General features: G+C 34.1%; 1 protein-coding gene across 1 annotated transcript in view; it reads left to right on the plus strand.

The window, feature by feature from the left end:
- LOC148943658 (uncharacterized) overlaps window positions 1–16,027 on the plus strand; it is an 88,919-nt gene that overhangs the window by 22,742 nt on the left and 50,150 nt on the right. Inside the window, exon 2 of the mRNA XM_089101059.1 lies at window positions 936–1,027. Coding sequence (XP_088957185.1) covers window positions 936–1,027 — 92 coding nt within the window. The remainder of the gene's footprint in view (window positions 1–935; window positions 1,028–16,027) is intronic.

Consider the following 16,027-nt stretch of genomic DNA (forward strand, 5'->3'; position numbering starts at 1 on the left):
ATCAGTTCTCCTGATACAACCCATTATGAAATGATCAAGATCAAAGCCTTGCTGACATGTGTAATAGAACATGAAACTCGTTGCCCACTAAGAAAAATTCACAAATAGAATATAGAGTTATGTTTTGACTGAAGGGAGTAGAGATTTTTCCTTCTTCTTTCTACTTGACGAGAAGTCCCCATGGAGAAAACCTAAGCTCCACTCATCATTGCCAGAATAAAAGAATAAGAAGGAAAACGAAAATTTCACTTTCATTCAAAAGGATTTTTTCTGGCCACTTATGAGATCTTCCTATCAAATCAGGCTGAATAAGCCCTATACTTTATACGATCCTTTTGAAAGGTTGTGGAACTGAATCCAATACTTTAACCGGAAAGCCTCTTCTTTTAAATCTTATTCTTCAAACTTTTGAATTGCAGAAATTTTTTCTTTCTTTCAAAATTCCTGACATATTTTCGACTTTCCAGAACTCCGGAACAGACTTTTGATTTAGGATCCTGGACGCATAGACCCAAGTGGGCTTATCTTCTCTAATTCTCTTCCCAAATTAAGCTGAATAAACACTATACATCACATGAGCCTTTTGGAAAATTTGTGGAACTGAATACGATACTTTAGCCGGAAAACCTTTTCTTTTGAATCAGATGCTGCAGGGGTTTTAATTACCGAATTTTTTTGTCGTGGAAATTCAGAGTATTTCAGCAACTTCCCGAAACGTCCAAACACGGCTTATAATTTGGGATTATTCTAGATTTTCCAGGACGCATTGACACCGTTCTTATGTCTCAAAAATCACTTTTCAGGGCTTAGTTTACTTAAAAACTAAGCCCTCTGAATATCAACTAGAAGTCGATCTTATGACAGAACCCGATATAACTGTGTTTATAGGTATAATTAATTTACGTTAAGTATGAATTATTATATTTTGTTTCTAGGAGCTGGAACTGCATCGTCGTCTGGTAAGTTGTCTTCAAACAGAAGTGGAACTTCCAGGAACACTAACACAACGCGACCTCTTTTGAAACCTGTAAGCATTATATTCATTAAGTTTATAATTGAAAAAACAACCGTCTAGATAGTATATATATATATATATATATATATATATATATATATATATATATATATATATATATATATATATATATATATATATATATATATATATATATATATATATATATATATATATATATATATATATATATATATATATATATATATATAATGTCTTAGAGGTAATTACTTGGCAAGAAAAAAAAAAAAAAAAAAAAAAAAAAGAGAGAGAGAGAGAAGCAGAAGAAAAACGACTGTCATCCTAATCCAGCAATTGAGAAAATTTTGCACTTGAACGAGGTTTTGACCTTACTCATCTATCCCACTACCTAGGACCTAACAGTATAACCGAACCATCAACCAAATAGAAATTTCCAAATCCATGCAAAGTCGTCATCAATGAATGTAAGTCGTTGTAAATTTACAATCAAAAGCACCTTAAATCTAGCGAAATATTTCCAAGTAGTACCTTCCATTAGGGCTCATACCACCTGCCTTAACGGGTTTCGAGGCTTTACTTTCTTTACCCGGCACAGTGGAGCCTCTACCATAAGATCTTTATGGTATCCCTATGTTAGGTAAAACTTGTGAAATACATGTATACTAGTAAAACTATTCAAAATTACAGACAAAATGAGTTGCATTCTTTTCTTTAATAAAATCCCAGAGGTCACTGAGCAAAGACCATTCTGGAACAAATAAAGACTGGTCCAGATGTGAGTTATAAAACAAAATATTTTATTGGTATCCGGAACCAATTACAGATTTAAAGTTCTTCAAGCTTTTTTGAAAACAATCTACAGACTCAAAATTCCAAAAAAGGAAAGCGAATGAGAAATTATATTAAAATAATATTCAGTATTTCTTTATAATTTTTTGTATATTTACCTAAAAGTTCATGATACATAAAACTAAATTTTTTAAATTGCCAAATATATTTTTTGGCAGAAAAACCTCTTAAGACCAGTTTTTTGCTAAGCCTTTTACATCTATTTTTAAAATCTGTGTAATTACTACAAATTTTTGCATACCTAAGTAATTGGGAATAATAAGCTGAATAAGTAATATTTGAATGTATATCACTTTCAAGGAATGGAAAATTAATTACTTCAAAATGAAAATCATCCGTTTTATTATATATTTTAAAAACTAATTTATTATTATCTGAAATATTGATATTTAAATCTAACAAATGGTCATACTTTCCTGTCCTATACCTAGGTTTCAGAATTAACTCTAGTGGATAAATATTTTTTGAAATCTCAATAAACTCTGCACAATTTATTACTAAGAGATCGTCCAGATGTAGATCTGGACGATAGGCTCCAGATATATATATATATATATATATATATATATATATATATATATATATATATATATATATATATATATATATATATATATATATATATATATATATATATATATATATATATATATATATATATATATATATATATATATATATATATATATATATATATATATATATATATATATATATATATATATATATATATATATATATATATATATATATATATATATATATATATATATATATAATTAGGGAAAATCGAGTCGATATTCAACTCAAATTTCAGTTAAGTTTCGGTCGAATCGAGTTTATTTCGACATAACCTAGTTTCGAGTTGCTCGATGCTTCAACCCAAGCTCTATATGTAGATACAGCCAGGGGCGAATCTCCAGCATTTTTATTTGGAGGGGGGCAAAAGGGGTCCATATCTAGATAGTCAAAGGGCATGGGATGTATAATATTTTTTCTACACATTATTGGGGGGGGGCAACTGCCCCCTCTTGCCACCCCCAAACGACGCCCCTGGATAGAGCGAACTCCTTTGATTTTAAATTGCTAGAAAAGCTTATCAATTTCTTTTCAAGGTTCTAAAATAGGTATGGTTTTAAAATTGAGGTTTAAATCGAGTCGATATTCAACTTGAATTCGAGGCAAGTTCCGGTCGAATCATGTTTAGTTCAACATAACCTAGTTTCCATCTCTAGAAAGAGCAAACTCCTTTGCTTGTAGAAGACTAGAAAAGTTTACCCATTTCTCTTCAAGGTTCCCTCCAGACTTAAAATAAAATCTAAAACGAAATGACACTGTTTCCATATACATTTCTGGTCTTCAAACTGGGGTTCATTCATTCAATATCCGCCATATAAATTCGTCTGATTTTATTGCCTTATTTTCATTAATGGCGTAAAGTGACATTTCAAAAGTTTACTTCCAAGATATCTAATGCCCGAGTCCCACCCTGGTTGCACTTGTAGCAAGAAAGGTCAAGATTTCTGAATGATGATTTACCTTGATTTTAAAGTCACAATTGCACTAGAGAAGTTGACAATTGAACATTGAACTGGCGAAAAAATTAGTTTGCAAAGATTGTATCAACACTAATTTGTCCCTAGCTATTGCCCGCTAGTACTTTCTCCTTATTTTGGTTGCCAGATTCATCTTCTAAGCTTCAATATTTTCTAATTAAAAAAATTATACCTTAAATCTTCACTCTGATTAGATTATCATAAATTTTTACGCTTGAAAGTTGAACAGTGTTCAATGTGACATATTACTAACTAGAGTTATAATTGACGTTGCAGTCCTGTGCATTTTTCCTTTGTTTCCCAAAGTTCCACATAATATGGCCTGGATATAAAACTGAAAACAGAAGAATGCAAAAAGGTAGCTTTTAAATGATAGTTGCACACGTGGTAACTGTTTTCCCGACAAGCAACAACACCCCACAGTTGTTTTCTGTAACTTGGATTCAGTTTCTGGTCATTGCAACCTTAAACACAGATTTAAAAACTACAAATTTTTTGTATTGACTAATTAATGAAAGGAAGTTAATCAGAACATCTTGCACATGAGTTTTTCTTTTGCAATGTAAATGCATCGTTGATTACATGTGAAAAAAACCCGAGGAACGGTGGACGCTTTCTTTCGCATAACTGTGTACTTTAACAATACCTGGCCTGTTTCCATATTTAATAGTTTTCTGAGTGAGTCGGCAATTATTTCAAGCATTTAAGACTATTCTTATTGCTATTAATTAAAAGGAATTAAAATAATTACGAGAAAAGCACGCCAAGACGGTTACCAGAATGCACAGTTAGTTTGTACAGTAACAGAACGACTTTAGCAAAATAGGGTCAAAAGATATTTTAAGGAGTCAGACCCCCCAGCCTTCTTTCTGGAAATGTTCCCAGACAAGAAAACTTTAATATCCTTTTGGGGGAATACGTTAGGCAAGACCTAAGGGAGAAATATCTGGGGGTTCATCTTTAGTTTTAGCTATGCTGGATGTTTTGACGACAAATAGTCGCTGCTCTTGTCATTGAGCTAAATTGAAGTTTATTGGATAAGCGGCTTACCCACAGTTTTATCGGCATATCTGAATTTTAATGCCGTCCAAGGGCAAACGTCATTTAGATGATGACCTACGGGAGTAAGCTAATTGCTTTTACCTGGGATTTTTTTTATGGAAAATATATGCTTTTCATATGAATAACCGGGGATCAGCCAGGAGGAACGGAAAGGGGTTCAAGTCCGCAATTCCACAAAAGCCACTGGTTTTACAAAACTGTGTTAGTATGATTCAAAAAAAGTTATTGCCTCGTCTAATTTTATATTTTGTTTTCCAACAAAAAACGTTCAAAATTTTTGAATTTGCAAAAATTGTGAATTTTCAAAATATAAGTTGGTATATTTGTTCTAACTTTTAAATGTACTCTGTATAGGTGATGAGGGACTAACGTAACCCCTCAAAATCCCCCTGTTTGTGTTAAAACTCGACTAGTGCTTCCCCCAAACCATTTATAATACGACGAATATTGCCAGTTTTGGCAATGAGAAAGTTTTTTTTTTACCGGTTACCACCTTAACGCTTTCTTTACAGATTTACTGGCTGCTTTTCAAAGATACAAATTGAAAATGTTATTGTACTAAACGAATATAATTAAATTAAGGTCTTTGTTTTCATAAAAAAAAATTGTAGCTAAAAGTTAAATCTTGGTGTAGAGTCCTTATTTTGAATGGCAACTCCTTATGTCTACAATATATCTCCTCCAGTGGCGTATCCAGGATTTTATTTCGGGGGGGGGGGCCGTCAGTCTACCTTTTTATAGCAGTCATGTGAGCAAGAAAATTATCTAGTATAGTGCAAGATTTCAGGTGGGGGTATGGGGGAGGTAGCTAGGTAAAGAAATGAAAAGTACACACTTGTCATGAGTATTTCTAGTTGTAGACTTTTTTTGTTTGAGAATGTATGACAAAATTTTGCCAACAAAGTCAGAATTAAAAAAAAAGTTAGAAGCAGTGAGAGTTTATATTTTGGGTGAGTAGATGTTTTGGAACTGCCACGAAGTGGCAGAATTTAGAAAATATAAAAAAAAGAAGTGCATTATTCCTTATATTTGCCTATGGGACCTTTGTTTTAGAGAACCAAATAAATAAAAAATAATATTATATCACAGACTATTGCCCAGAATTTGGTTTCGGAGGGGTGGGGGCCTCAGTCTATCTAATATAGCACCCATGAAAGCAAGAAATGCATTGACATTAACATTGTCTACAGGGGATGAAGCACAATTAAAGTCTAAAAAAAATAATCAACTGAACTTAGAGAAACAAGCAACGAAAGACGACCTAACCTCTCAGTAACAGCCGCTGGTCTTTTTTGGCTGCAAATCGATCAAAACTTTGGTCAGCATCGACCTGGATATCGTGGTTCAGGGTCATGTGAACTAGTCCGTTCAGATGCTCCTCGCCCGGTGAGCTCTGCAGATAGGTTTTTAATTGCTTAAGACAGCTAAAGCTCCTCTCAGCAGAAGCGGTAGTCACTGGTAATGTCTGAAAAATCGTCAAAAGCCTTTGAATGCATGGGAAAAATTTTGCGTTGCATGACGCAAGAGTCGAAGCAACAGTTGATGGTTTCTCAGACATTCCGAGCCACTGCTGTTTCCAAAGGACTAATTCACATTCGCGCGCACGTCTACCCCCGTGAAATCCCTCGTAAACAGCAACAGCGTTCACAAATTCATTAATATGTGATGACTCGCTTTCTGATTTTGAAAGATGCCTCCTGATGGCGCAAAAATCTTTGATCAAGTTCTTCAATAAGTGAAGCAAAGTAAGGTTCGAACAATGACTCGCGATAAAAAACCTTGATGGACTCATTATCGTTGATAGACTTTCGGCAGATAGACCATGGAACAGCCGGAGCCACATTTAACTATTGTGCAAGCTCGTAGGCTTTCTGAAAAATTGTTTCAAAATTATTTTGTTTTGACTGCAGTAAAGTATCAAAACATAGCTTAATATGCCGACAGCACTCAACTAAGTCTAAATCTTTGGCTTGCAGCGCCTTAGAGACAAAGAGCATTATGGCACTTATAAACTCTAGCATAGCCATCGTGAACATAAAACTAAATTCGGTTGCTGCTGAAACCAACGCATTCGCTTTTGAAATAACTTTCGTATCGCACCATATGCTACCAACCATTTCCTCAAGTACGGAGAAAATCGCATAATACGAAGACATAAAAACTATAATATAATCGTGAAAATCCACCCTTCGCATTTTACACAACTTCACAAACTGTCTCACAGGACTACCAAGACAAATGACAGCGACTGCTTCTCCAAGCATATTTATTCTTTTTGGTGAGGATGATAAAAATGATATAATCTGCACTATAGTAGCAAAGGTTGACCTAACAAGTCCTACCCTACTAGTTTTATATAAAGCCAAATTTAAGCTGTGCAATGCACAGTGGGTGTAGATCACATGCAGATATTTTTTCCTAATTTCTGCCTGTGCACCAGAATAGCAGCCTGACATGTTGCTGGCCCCATCAAAACCAACCCCCACAAATTTCTCCATTTTGAAGCCGAACGCAATGTATTGGCCGATGACTTGTTCCGCTACTGCAGAGCCGGTGAGATTTCCACAAACATAAAACCCGAGAAACCGCTCTTCAAGTAAAGCACGGGTTTCATATTAGTATCTGACTACAAGAACTAACTAGGACTAATTAGGCTTCTCAGCATGTATATCAATAACTGTACAACAAACCTGAAGAATCCTTTGATGCTATATGCTGATGACTGCAAGCTCCTTTTTCTGGCCCATAACGACCTAAATCTGTCAAATATGCAAGAAGATCTGGACAGACTATCTAGATGGTCATCGGATTGGTGTCTACAGTTCAATGCCTTAAAATGTAAAGTTCTACATCTTGGACGCAATAATCCAAAACTGGCATATCACATAGGAGACGCCCAGCTTGAGGCAGTCAGTGAGGAGAAGGACCTGTGGGTAATTGTTGACAGTGAGTTGAAGTTTCACAGCCACACACGAGCTCAAGTTGCAAAAGCAAACCAAGCCCTTGGCCTCAAAAAGCGAACATTTACCACCAGGAAGTTGGGAGCGAGTACGAAACTGCACAAAGCCATCTTCCGTCCTCACCTGGAATTTGGCATGACTCTAGCCTCTCCGTACTATAAGATGGATGTGAAAGTACTTGAGAGTGTCAAAAGAAGAGCAACTAAGCTTATCTCTGCATTCCAAGACAATCTTACAAGGAACGTCTCACCTTACTCAAACTCCCTCCCTTAGTATACCGTAGGAAAAGAGGAGACGTAATAGCAACTCGTAAGTTGCTAGAAAATGACCTATTAAGTCATGTCTTTTCCCCGTCCTTCTCAAATACCACAAGAGGACACACCAAGAAGCTGCAGGCCCCCCGTTGCATCAAGCAAGAGCACAAACAGTTCTTCTCAGTTTATTCTGTCCCACTCTGGAACAACCTATCTGTAGCCACCATCCAATCTAAAACTCTAAATGCCTTCAAGAAAGGAGTTGATCAAGACTGGACCAACGCTGAATGGAGGCTGAACTGGGATGTCAAATCATAACCTTGAAACACCACCAGTGAGATTTCTACAGGAGGCTCAACACCACCTTATCTCGCTGGACATGCGATTTAAGGTAATTTAAGGTAATTTTTTTTCTTTCCTCTCACGTGACCTTTCAGCTTAGCTTACACTGGAATTACACTGGAATGACCTTGCTTAGCTTACACTGGAATTATAGCAGCGTTTGAAACTTTGAATGAACTATTGCCTCTTAGTCCGATTCCTTATCGCAATTCATTCATTGCAGAGAAGCCAGTGCTTATAGCTGTGGGTGTTAAATAGTGAGAAAAATTTCTTGACATCTTGTTTGATTACAGGAGGCGATTGCACGTTTGATGATAAAATAATGATATAAGCTTGCTGGAGAAATGGATAGCCATTTAACAGGAAATGAAAAAAAGAACGGGTGTTGCAAATTTATTTGCAAATAAATTATCGTAGATATCTGAAATATCTACGATAATCTCAGTTCATTTTAGGTTGTTTTGTACTTTTATTACTCATTTCGAAAGAAATGGTTATATATTTAATTTGTTTGTTGGTAATATTTTACTTTGGTTAATTTTTAATAAAAAAAGGACAGCTGAAAATTTCCCCCTCCCTCTCAACTTACTTAAAGTTGTTTTTCTGTAGAAAAATGGATCGATAATTAAAACCTCATTTAGGAGTATTTTCTTTGCATAATAAGATACAGTGATACTATATGATACTGGAAGATACTATATACTAAACATACTATGAAGGAATGTAACTAAGTAACCCTCCGTTTCATCATGGGTATTATCAATATTTCATTCTCCACATTATTATTATTATTATTTATTTTTAACCCACACTATACAGAGGTACAATACGTGGAGTATCACGAGGAAAAACACAAAAACTGCGACACAAGACAATATATAAATCAAAAATTACCAAATTACAGTGTAACACATAATAATTTAAAAGAAACGAGAGCAAAAAAAAATAACGTGAAAGGAGGGAGAAAAGAGGAAAAGAGAAAAAAAAAAAAAAACAAAAAACAAAAAAAAAAACAAAAAACAAAAAAACTGACAACTTGCAGAATCTAATAAGCAGGCATTAATATTATCATTATTGGATTTTTACTCACTCTTTACAAATCTAAATTGTAGAATGACCAAACAGAGAAAAACAGCTAAATAAATAAAAGAAAAATAACTTACGACTGAAAAAACCTGATAAGGTGATGGTGCGGAGAAAAACGGATACAAGCAGTATTTGAAAGTTTTCTGTGTAGTGCTTCCAGTTTTTCAGTAATAATAGGAACAAAAAATTTATCAATAATTACCCAGTTTTTAGTCCAAGGTGGAAGAAACAACAAAAATTTACAAAATCTAAAATAATTAATCCGGATTCTTTTTAACTCATTTTTCTTCAGAAGGCGAAAAAATCCAGAAGCAAAAAGAATTGAATGGTCACAAAAAGTTGAGTAGAGCTTGGCCAACGCGAGTTTATTATATTTACCTCTATTGGTAACAATCTTAGCATATCCTAATTGAAATTGCATATTAATATCTGAGACTGTGCGCTGGCGCAGGCTCGGAAGACTATTAGTAATAGAAATACCGAGCCATCGAAGAGAATCTACGAGAGGGATAATAAAGCCACTACAATAAAGGGGAGCACTAGACTTTTTGTTAAAAGAAAGAAATTTACATTTATCTACATTAAGACAAAGGCCTATATCTGAAAAAGAAGTAGCAACACGAGAAACTATGTTAGATAAACCAGTTTTAGCACGGCTTATAAGAAGCAGATCATCAGCGTAAGCCAGGTAGGAAACATCAGAAAAACTGGAGAGATAGGTAGCCGAAATCTTTGCCAGAACTCCTGAAATACACAAATTAAAAAGGGTCGGAGATAAAACTCCACCTTGCCTTAAACCTCTTTTCAATTTAATATTAGATGCAGGCACAGATTTCAGCCGAAGAAAAGAATTAGAGTACCAGTACCGAAGAAGAAAAATAACCGATAGATTGACACCGTAACCACGAAGAGCAGAAAAAAGCTGACTCTGACATACACTATCAAAAGCTTTTGATAGATCTAAAGTACAAAGATATATACTCCTTCCCTTAGAAGAATTTTCAAGGAGCAAAGAAGATAATACACGATGTGCGTGTTGACAACCTACTCAGGGCTTAAATCCAAACTGGTTATCTCTCTCAAGCATATTATTAGTCACAAAAGGTATTAAAACATGCTCAAGAACTTTACTAAAAGTGCAAGAGACAGTAATAGGTTGGTAAGAAGAGCAAATAAAAGGAGAATTCCCCTTCTTTAAAAATTGAAGAGACAGTACCACACAAAAAACTCTCCGGTACACTAGAAGTACAAATACACATCTGGAGAAGTAGGTGTATATGGTTAATAAGGGGGAGCAATCTAATAAAAGGTGAAATCTAGATATACCATCATTATCAACATTATCTGATTTAAGTTTCTTAATTGCTTCAATTACGGATGAAAGAGAAATAGGAACACAGAGACGCTGAGATAGAGGGGTACTAAAAAAAGCAGAAAGAGAATGAGAATACAAAGAATGCACACGGTAATTAACATTAGAAAAAATAGACGAGTAATGGTCATGCCTAGCAGATGCAGAAAGACAATCACTATTTGGTACATCACTTCTAATCGACTCAGAATTAATAACTTTTCGCCATTCTCTCTTTGACACTGGAAAATCCATACCACGATAACGCATAGATTTAAGATATTTTTTATATTCCATGCGGGTCTTACGCTTAAGGTCAGAAACAATTCCACAGGACGGTCTATCACATTCATTCCAAACTTTTAACCAAAACTTAGCTTTATTTTTCAAAGTTTTTAAACTAGGATCTAAAGACCAAATAGGTTTTTGCGTACCACGTCTAACACGTTGCAGCGGCACTGCAACTGCCTCGGCATCTTTTAAACATTTAATTATTTGATTATAATAGCAATCCAGGTCCTTTTTGCAATTCCCTCGTATAGAGCTCTGAAGCAGATGATAGGGAACTCGTATAGCAGACAGCAGCCTTGTTAGTGTAAACCCATAAAGAGGAACATCAGCTTTCTTCCAATTACTTTTTTCAAACCATTTTGAAGACTGGGGTACTTTGCAGAAACTTGCAGGGTTTGATATTATGAATATGTACCCTAATGTATGATTAAGACAGGACCTTGACTCTAATTTTAATTATTTTAATTAAAATTTAATTGAATATCACCCATCGACATCAATTAAAATAGATAGTTTTCTTCTTTAGTAGCTTTTTGGCAAAACCAATTTGTGTCAACCGAAAAATTCAAAATTCAAAAACACTGGAACGTGTTTTTTGGAATGTTATTTTATTTGAAATCATTTTGAACAAATGCAAAAGATTAAGTGGTTCATCCTACTAATTTTAAGTAGATGATAAAACATGTTACTGCCTAAAACTCATCATGTTATTCGTCTAATTAGAAATTTTTTTCTTTAATTTATCGACATGTGATATAGCTCCATAGTGGGGACGCCAAAAGGTTATACCGCAGAGATAAAGAGAGCTTAATAGTAAAAATGTTCTTACTAAGTGTAATTTGGTTCTGTTTACTGGCTCAAAATCTCACCAAGAATTATCAGCCAGGGTTTGTGTTTTTTTAATAGCTTAAAGTTTGACAAAACAACAACAGTTAAGTACAATTACGGGTAAGAAAGCCCGGCTGTTTGGCTTCCCTTTCTCAGATAGATCAAGGAATAATGTAATTGGCTAATTAGTAAAATAGGTCAAAAAAGGGAATTCAATCCCACTTTTTAACAGGACAGTTTTAGCACGACTGAAATTTCTCTTTTCCCCTTTGTTTATACCAAAAGAGGCAAAGTTTATTATTCCAAAGGGCTAGGCAGCTGATCTGTTTGAGCTGGTGGCCGGCGTTTACCCCCACCCCTTGAAAATAACCCCCTGGAAAATAGTCCCCTGGCAAATACCCCCCCCCCAACCAGAAAATGCCCCCGGAAAATACTCCCCTCAGAAAATACCCCGCCGCGGAAAATCCCCCCCCGTAAAATACCCCCAATAGAAAATAACCACTACGGAAAATCCCGCCTCAGAAAATCCCCCATCGGAAAATACCCCCTTCACGTGGCTGGTTGGTTTCCAATCCCCTTGGACCTTAAAAAAAGACTAGAACTCTCAATTTATGTTCTAATGAGAACACTCCAAAGTTTCTACGACCTTGAGGTGGAGGGGCGGATGAGAAAGGGACAACCCCCTCCTATACGGAATAAATTCTGCTCATTTTAGGGTTTAATGTTACTCTTCAGTCTTTACTTTCATAATAAATAGACTAGAAATATTCCCAGAAATCATAAGGGATTAGATATCAATTTTAAATTTTCGATACGTTTTTTTAAAGTTTCTTTTGTACCCCCCCCCCCCTAAAAAAAATACTTAGCTGGAAAATACCCTTTTACTGACTTTTTGCTGGGAAACTTATCCACGGAGGAGGGGATTACTGGCATGATAGTAGGGAAAGGGGTACCAGCCCGGGGGGGGCACCTCTGCTGCCATCTATAATCGAGTCTAACGCTGACAGGTTATAATTTATTCAAGGATTATTGATCCACTAACGGGTCAATGACACCTTTTCCAAGGTTGATTTATTTGTGGTTTCTAAGTGTATTGACTCCGGGACGAAGTTTGCACATGCGCATTGAATCCTAACGGGGCAATGTATTGATCCACTAGAGGGGAAGTAGTTTTCTGAGAAATTGATTACATAATCGGCGGGGAATTATTGGTCAACGAAGGGGAATTAAGAAACAATAAGGCTTCTTTGATCTTTAGGTCTGAGGGATAAATGGTCTTTAGTGACAGAGATAAATCAATATCCTATTTTTAAATATGGCTTCTCCGGTCATTAGGCTTAGTGCTAAATTCCGGAATTTATATTCTATCAAAACCTTAATAGTGTAGCTAGGAACACCTATGAGATGAAGACAGACTGAATATATTTTACGCGGGAAATGGTTTCCTAGGAATTTCAAATGTGACAACGCAGGGATGCCGAAACAAAGGAACACGCAGAAATAACTTTTAGGGGATTATTTGGGCGAAACAGTTTGAGACATTTTAGAAGATGATTTAGGCGAAACAGTTCGAGACATTTTAGAAGATGATTTGGGGTGAAACTCTGTGGTCGTTATAATACACTAGTTCCATTTGAACAGTGTTGTGAGGTCCCCTACCCCAACCCCAAAGGGTCCCATCCCCCGGACCCCCAAAGGCCCCCCAGGCCTTCAAAGGGCCCCCGGGCCCCCAAAGGCTGCCAAAGACCCCCGGACACCCTCCCCCCGGACCCTTAAAGAGCCCCCCTCCATAGTTTAGAGTTTTAGTTTAATATTGCATTACAGTTTTAGTTAGAGTTATAGTTTAGTTTAGTTGTAGTTCAGAGTCTAGAGTTTCAAGTTAGACTCTCAGCACATAGAGTTTTAGTTAGAGTTATATTTTATTTTGGTTTAGTTAAGTGTTTTTTGAACATGTAGTTTAGTTTTAGCTAAACGTTCTAGTTTAGACTTATAGCCTAGAGTCTTAGCTTAGAGTTTTTCGTTGCACTTTTAGTTTAGTTTAGTATTAGTTAAGAGTTTTAGTTTAGAGTTGTAGTTTCGTTTTAGTAAAGAATTTTAGCTTAGAGTTTTATTTTAGTTTTAGTTTAGAGTTTAGAGTTTTAGCTTAGAGTCTTAGATAGGAGTTTTTGTTTAGAGTTTAGAGTTTTCCTTGCACTTTTAGTTTAGTTTAGTTTTAGATAAGAGTTTTAGTTTAGAGTTTAGGTTTGGTATTAGCTTACAGTTTTTTTTAGTTAGAGTTAAAGTTAGAGTTTAGAGTTTTAGTTTAAAGTCTTAGCATGGATTTTTAGTTTTATTTTCTGTTTACTTCGTTTTCCGATTATAATTTATAGTTTTAGAAGGGGGTCTTAGTCTAGAGTTTTAATTAGAGTTATTGTTTCGTTTAGTTTTGGTTAGGAGCTTTACTCTAGATCTCTAGTTTAGTTTTACTTAACAGTTTTAGTTTAGAGTTTATAGTTTTAGTTTAGTTTTAGTTAAGAGTTTTAGTTTAGATATTGGAGTTTTGTTTTTGAGTCTTAGCTTAGAGTTTTAGTTAGAGTTATAATTTAGTTTAGTTTTAATTCAGAGTTTTAGTTTAGAGTCTTAGCTTAGAGTTTTTCTTAGAGTTATAGTTTAGTTTAGTTTTAGTTTAGAGTCTAGAGTTTTAATTTAGAGTTTTAGCTTAGAGTTTTAGTTAGAGTTATAGTTTACTTTAGTTTTAGTTAAGAGTTTTATTTTAGACTTATAATTTAGTTTTAGTTTAGAGTCTTAGCTTAGAGTTTTTCTTTGAGTTATAGTTTAGTTTAGTTTTAGTTAAGAATTTTATTTAGAGGTGTTGTTTATCCTTAGATTAGAGTTTTAGTTAGAGTTATAGTTTAGTTTAGTTTTAGTTTAGAGTCTAGAGTTTTAATCTAGAGTGTTAGCTTAGAGTTTTAGTTAGAGTTATAGTTTACTTTAGTTTTAGTTAAGAGTTTTAGTTTAGACTTATAGTTTAGTTTTAGTTAAGGTTTTTAGTTTAGAGTTGTAGTTTAGTTTTAGTTAGGAGTTTTAGTTTAGAGTTGTTGTTTAGTTTTAGTTAAGGGTTTTAGTTTAGAGTTGTAGTTTAGTTTAGTTTTAGTTACAGCTCTAAACTAGCTTAGAGTCTAGAGTTTTAATCTAGAGTGTTAGCTTAGAGTTTTAGTTAGAGTTATAGTTTACTTTAGTTTTAGTTAAGAGTTTTAGTTTAGACCTATAGTTTAGTTTTAGTTAAGATTTTTAGTTTAGAGTTGTAGTTCAGTTTTAGTTAAGAGTTTTAGTTTAGAGTTGTTGTTTAGTTTTAGTTAAGAGTTGTAATTTAGAGTTGTAGTTTCGCTTAGTTTCAGTTTAGAGTTGTTGTTTAGTTTTATATATGAGTTTTAGTTTAGAGTTTTAGTTTGATATTAACTTACAGTTTTAGTTAGAGTTATATTTTATTTTAGTTTTAGTTCAGAGTCTAGACTTTCAAGTTAGACTCTCAAAACTTAGAGTTTTAGTTAGAATTATATTTTATTTTAGTTTTAGTTAAGTGTTTTTGGACTTGTAGTTTAGTTTTAACTAAACGTTTTAGCTTAGAGTTTTAGACTAGAGTCATGGCTTAGAGTTTTTCATTGCACTTTTAGTTTAGTTTAGTTTTAGATAAGAGTTTTAGTTTAGAGTTTCAGTTTGGTATTAGCTTACAGTTTTAGTTAGAGTTATAGTAGTTAAGAGTTTTAGTTTAGAGTTTAGAGTTTTAGTTAAGTCTTAGCTTAGAGTTTTAGTTAGAGGTATAGTTTAGTATAGCTCTAATTAAGAGTTCTAGTTTAGGCTTAACCAAAATTAAACTAAACTATAACTTTAACTAAAACTCTAAACTCTAAACTAAAACTCTGAAGTCTAAACTATAACTCTGAACTACAAGTAAACTAAACTGTAACTCTAACTAAAACTCTAAGCCAAAATAAAGCTAAACTATAATTTTAACTTAAAACTCTAAACTCTAAACTAAAACTCTGAAATCTAAACTAAAACTCTTAACTAAAATTAAACTAAATTATAATTCTAACTTAAACTCTAAGCGAAGACTCTAAGCTAAAACTCTAAACTCTAAACTAAAACTCTTACCTAAGGCTAAACTACAACTCTAAACTAAAACTCTTTACTAAAACTGTACTACAGCTCTAAACTAAAACTCTTAACTAAAACTATAAACTCTAAACTAAAACTCTTAAGTAAAACTAAACTAGATATCTAAACTAATGCTCCTAACTAAAACTAAACTAAACTATAACTCAAAAATAAAACTAAAGTAAACTATAACTCTGACTAAAACTCTAAGCTAACACTAAATTAAAATTCTAGACTCTAAACTAAACTATACCTCTAAACTCTAAACTGAAACTTTTATCTAAAACTAAACAACACCTCTAAACTAAAATTCT

Source organism: Artemia sp. Qi Xiang Cuo, chromosome 15, assembly GCF_049724085.1.
Source record: "Artemia sp. Qi Xiang Cuo chromosome 15, ASM4972408v1, whole genome shotgun sequence".
Classification (NCBI taxonomy): Eukaryota; Metazoa; Arthropoda; class Branchiopoda; order Anostraca; family Artemiidae; genus Artemia; species Artemia sp. Qi Xiang Cuo.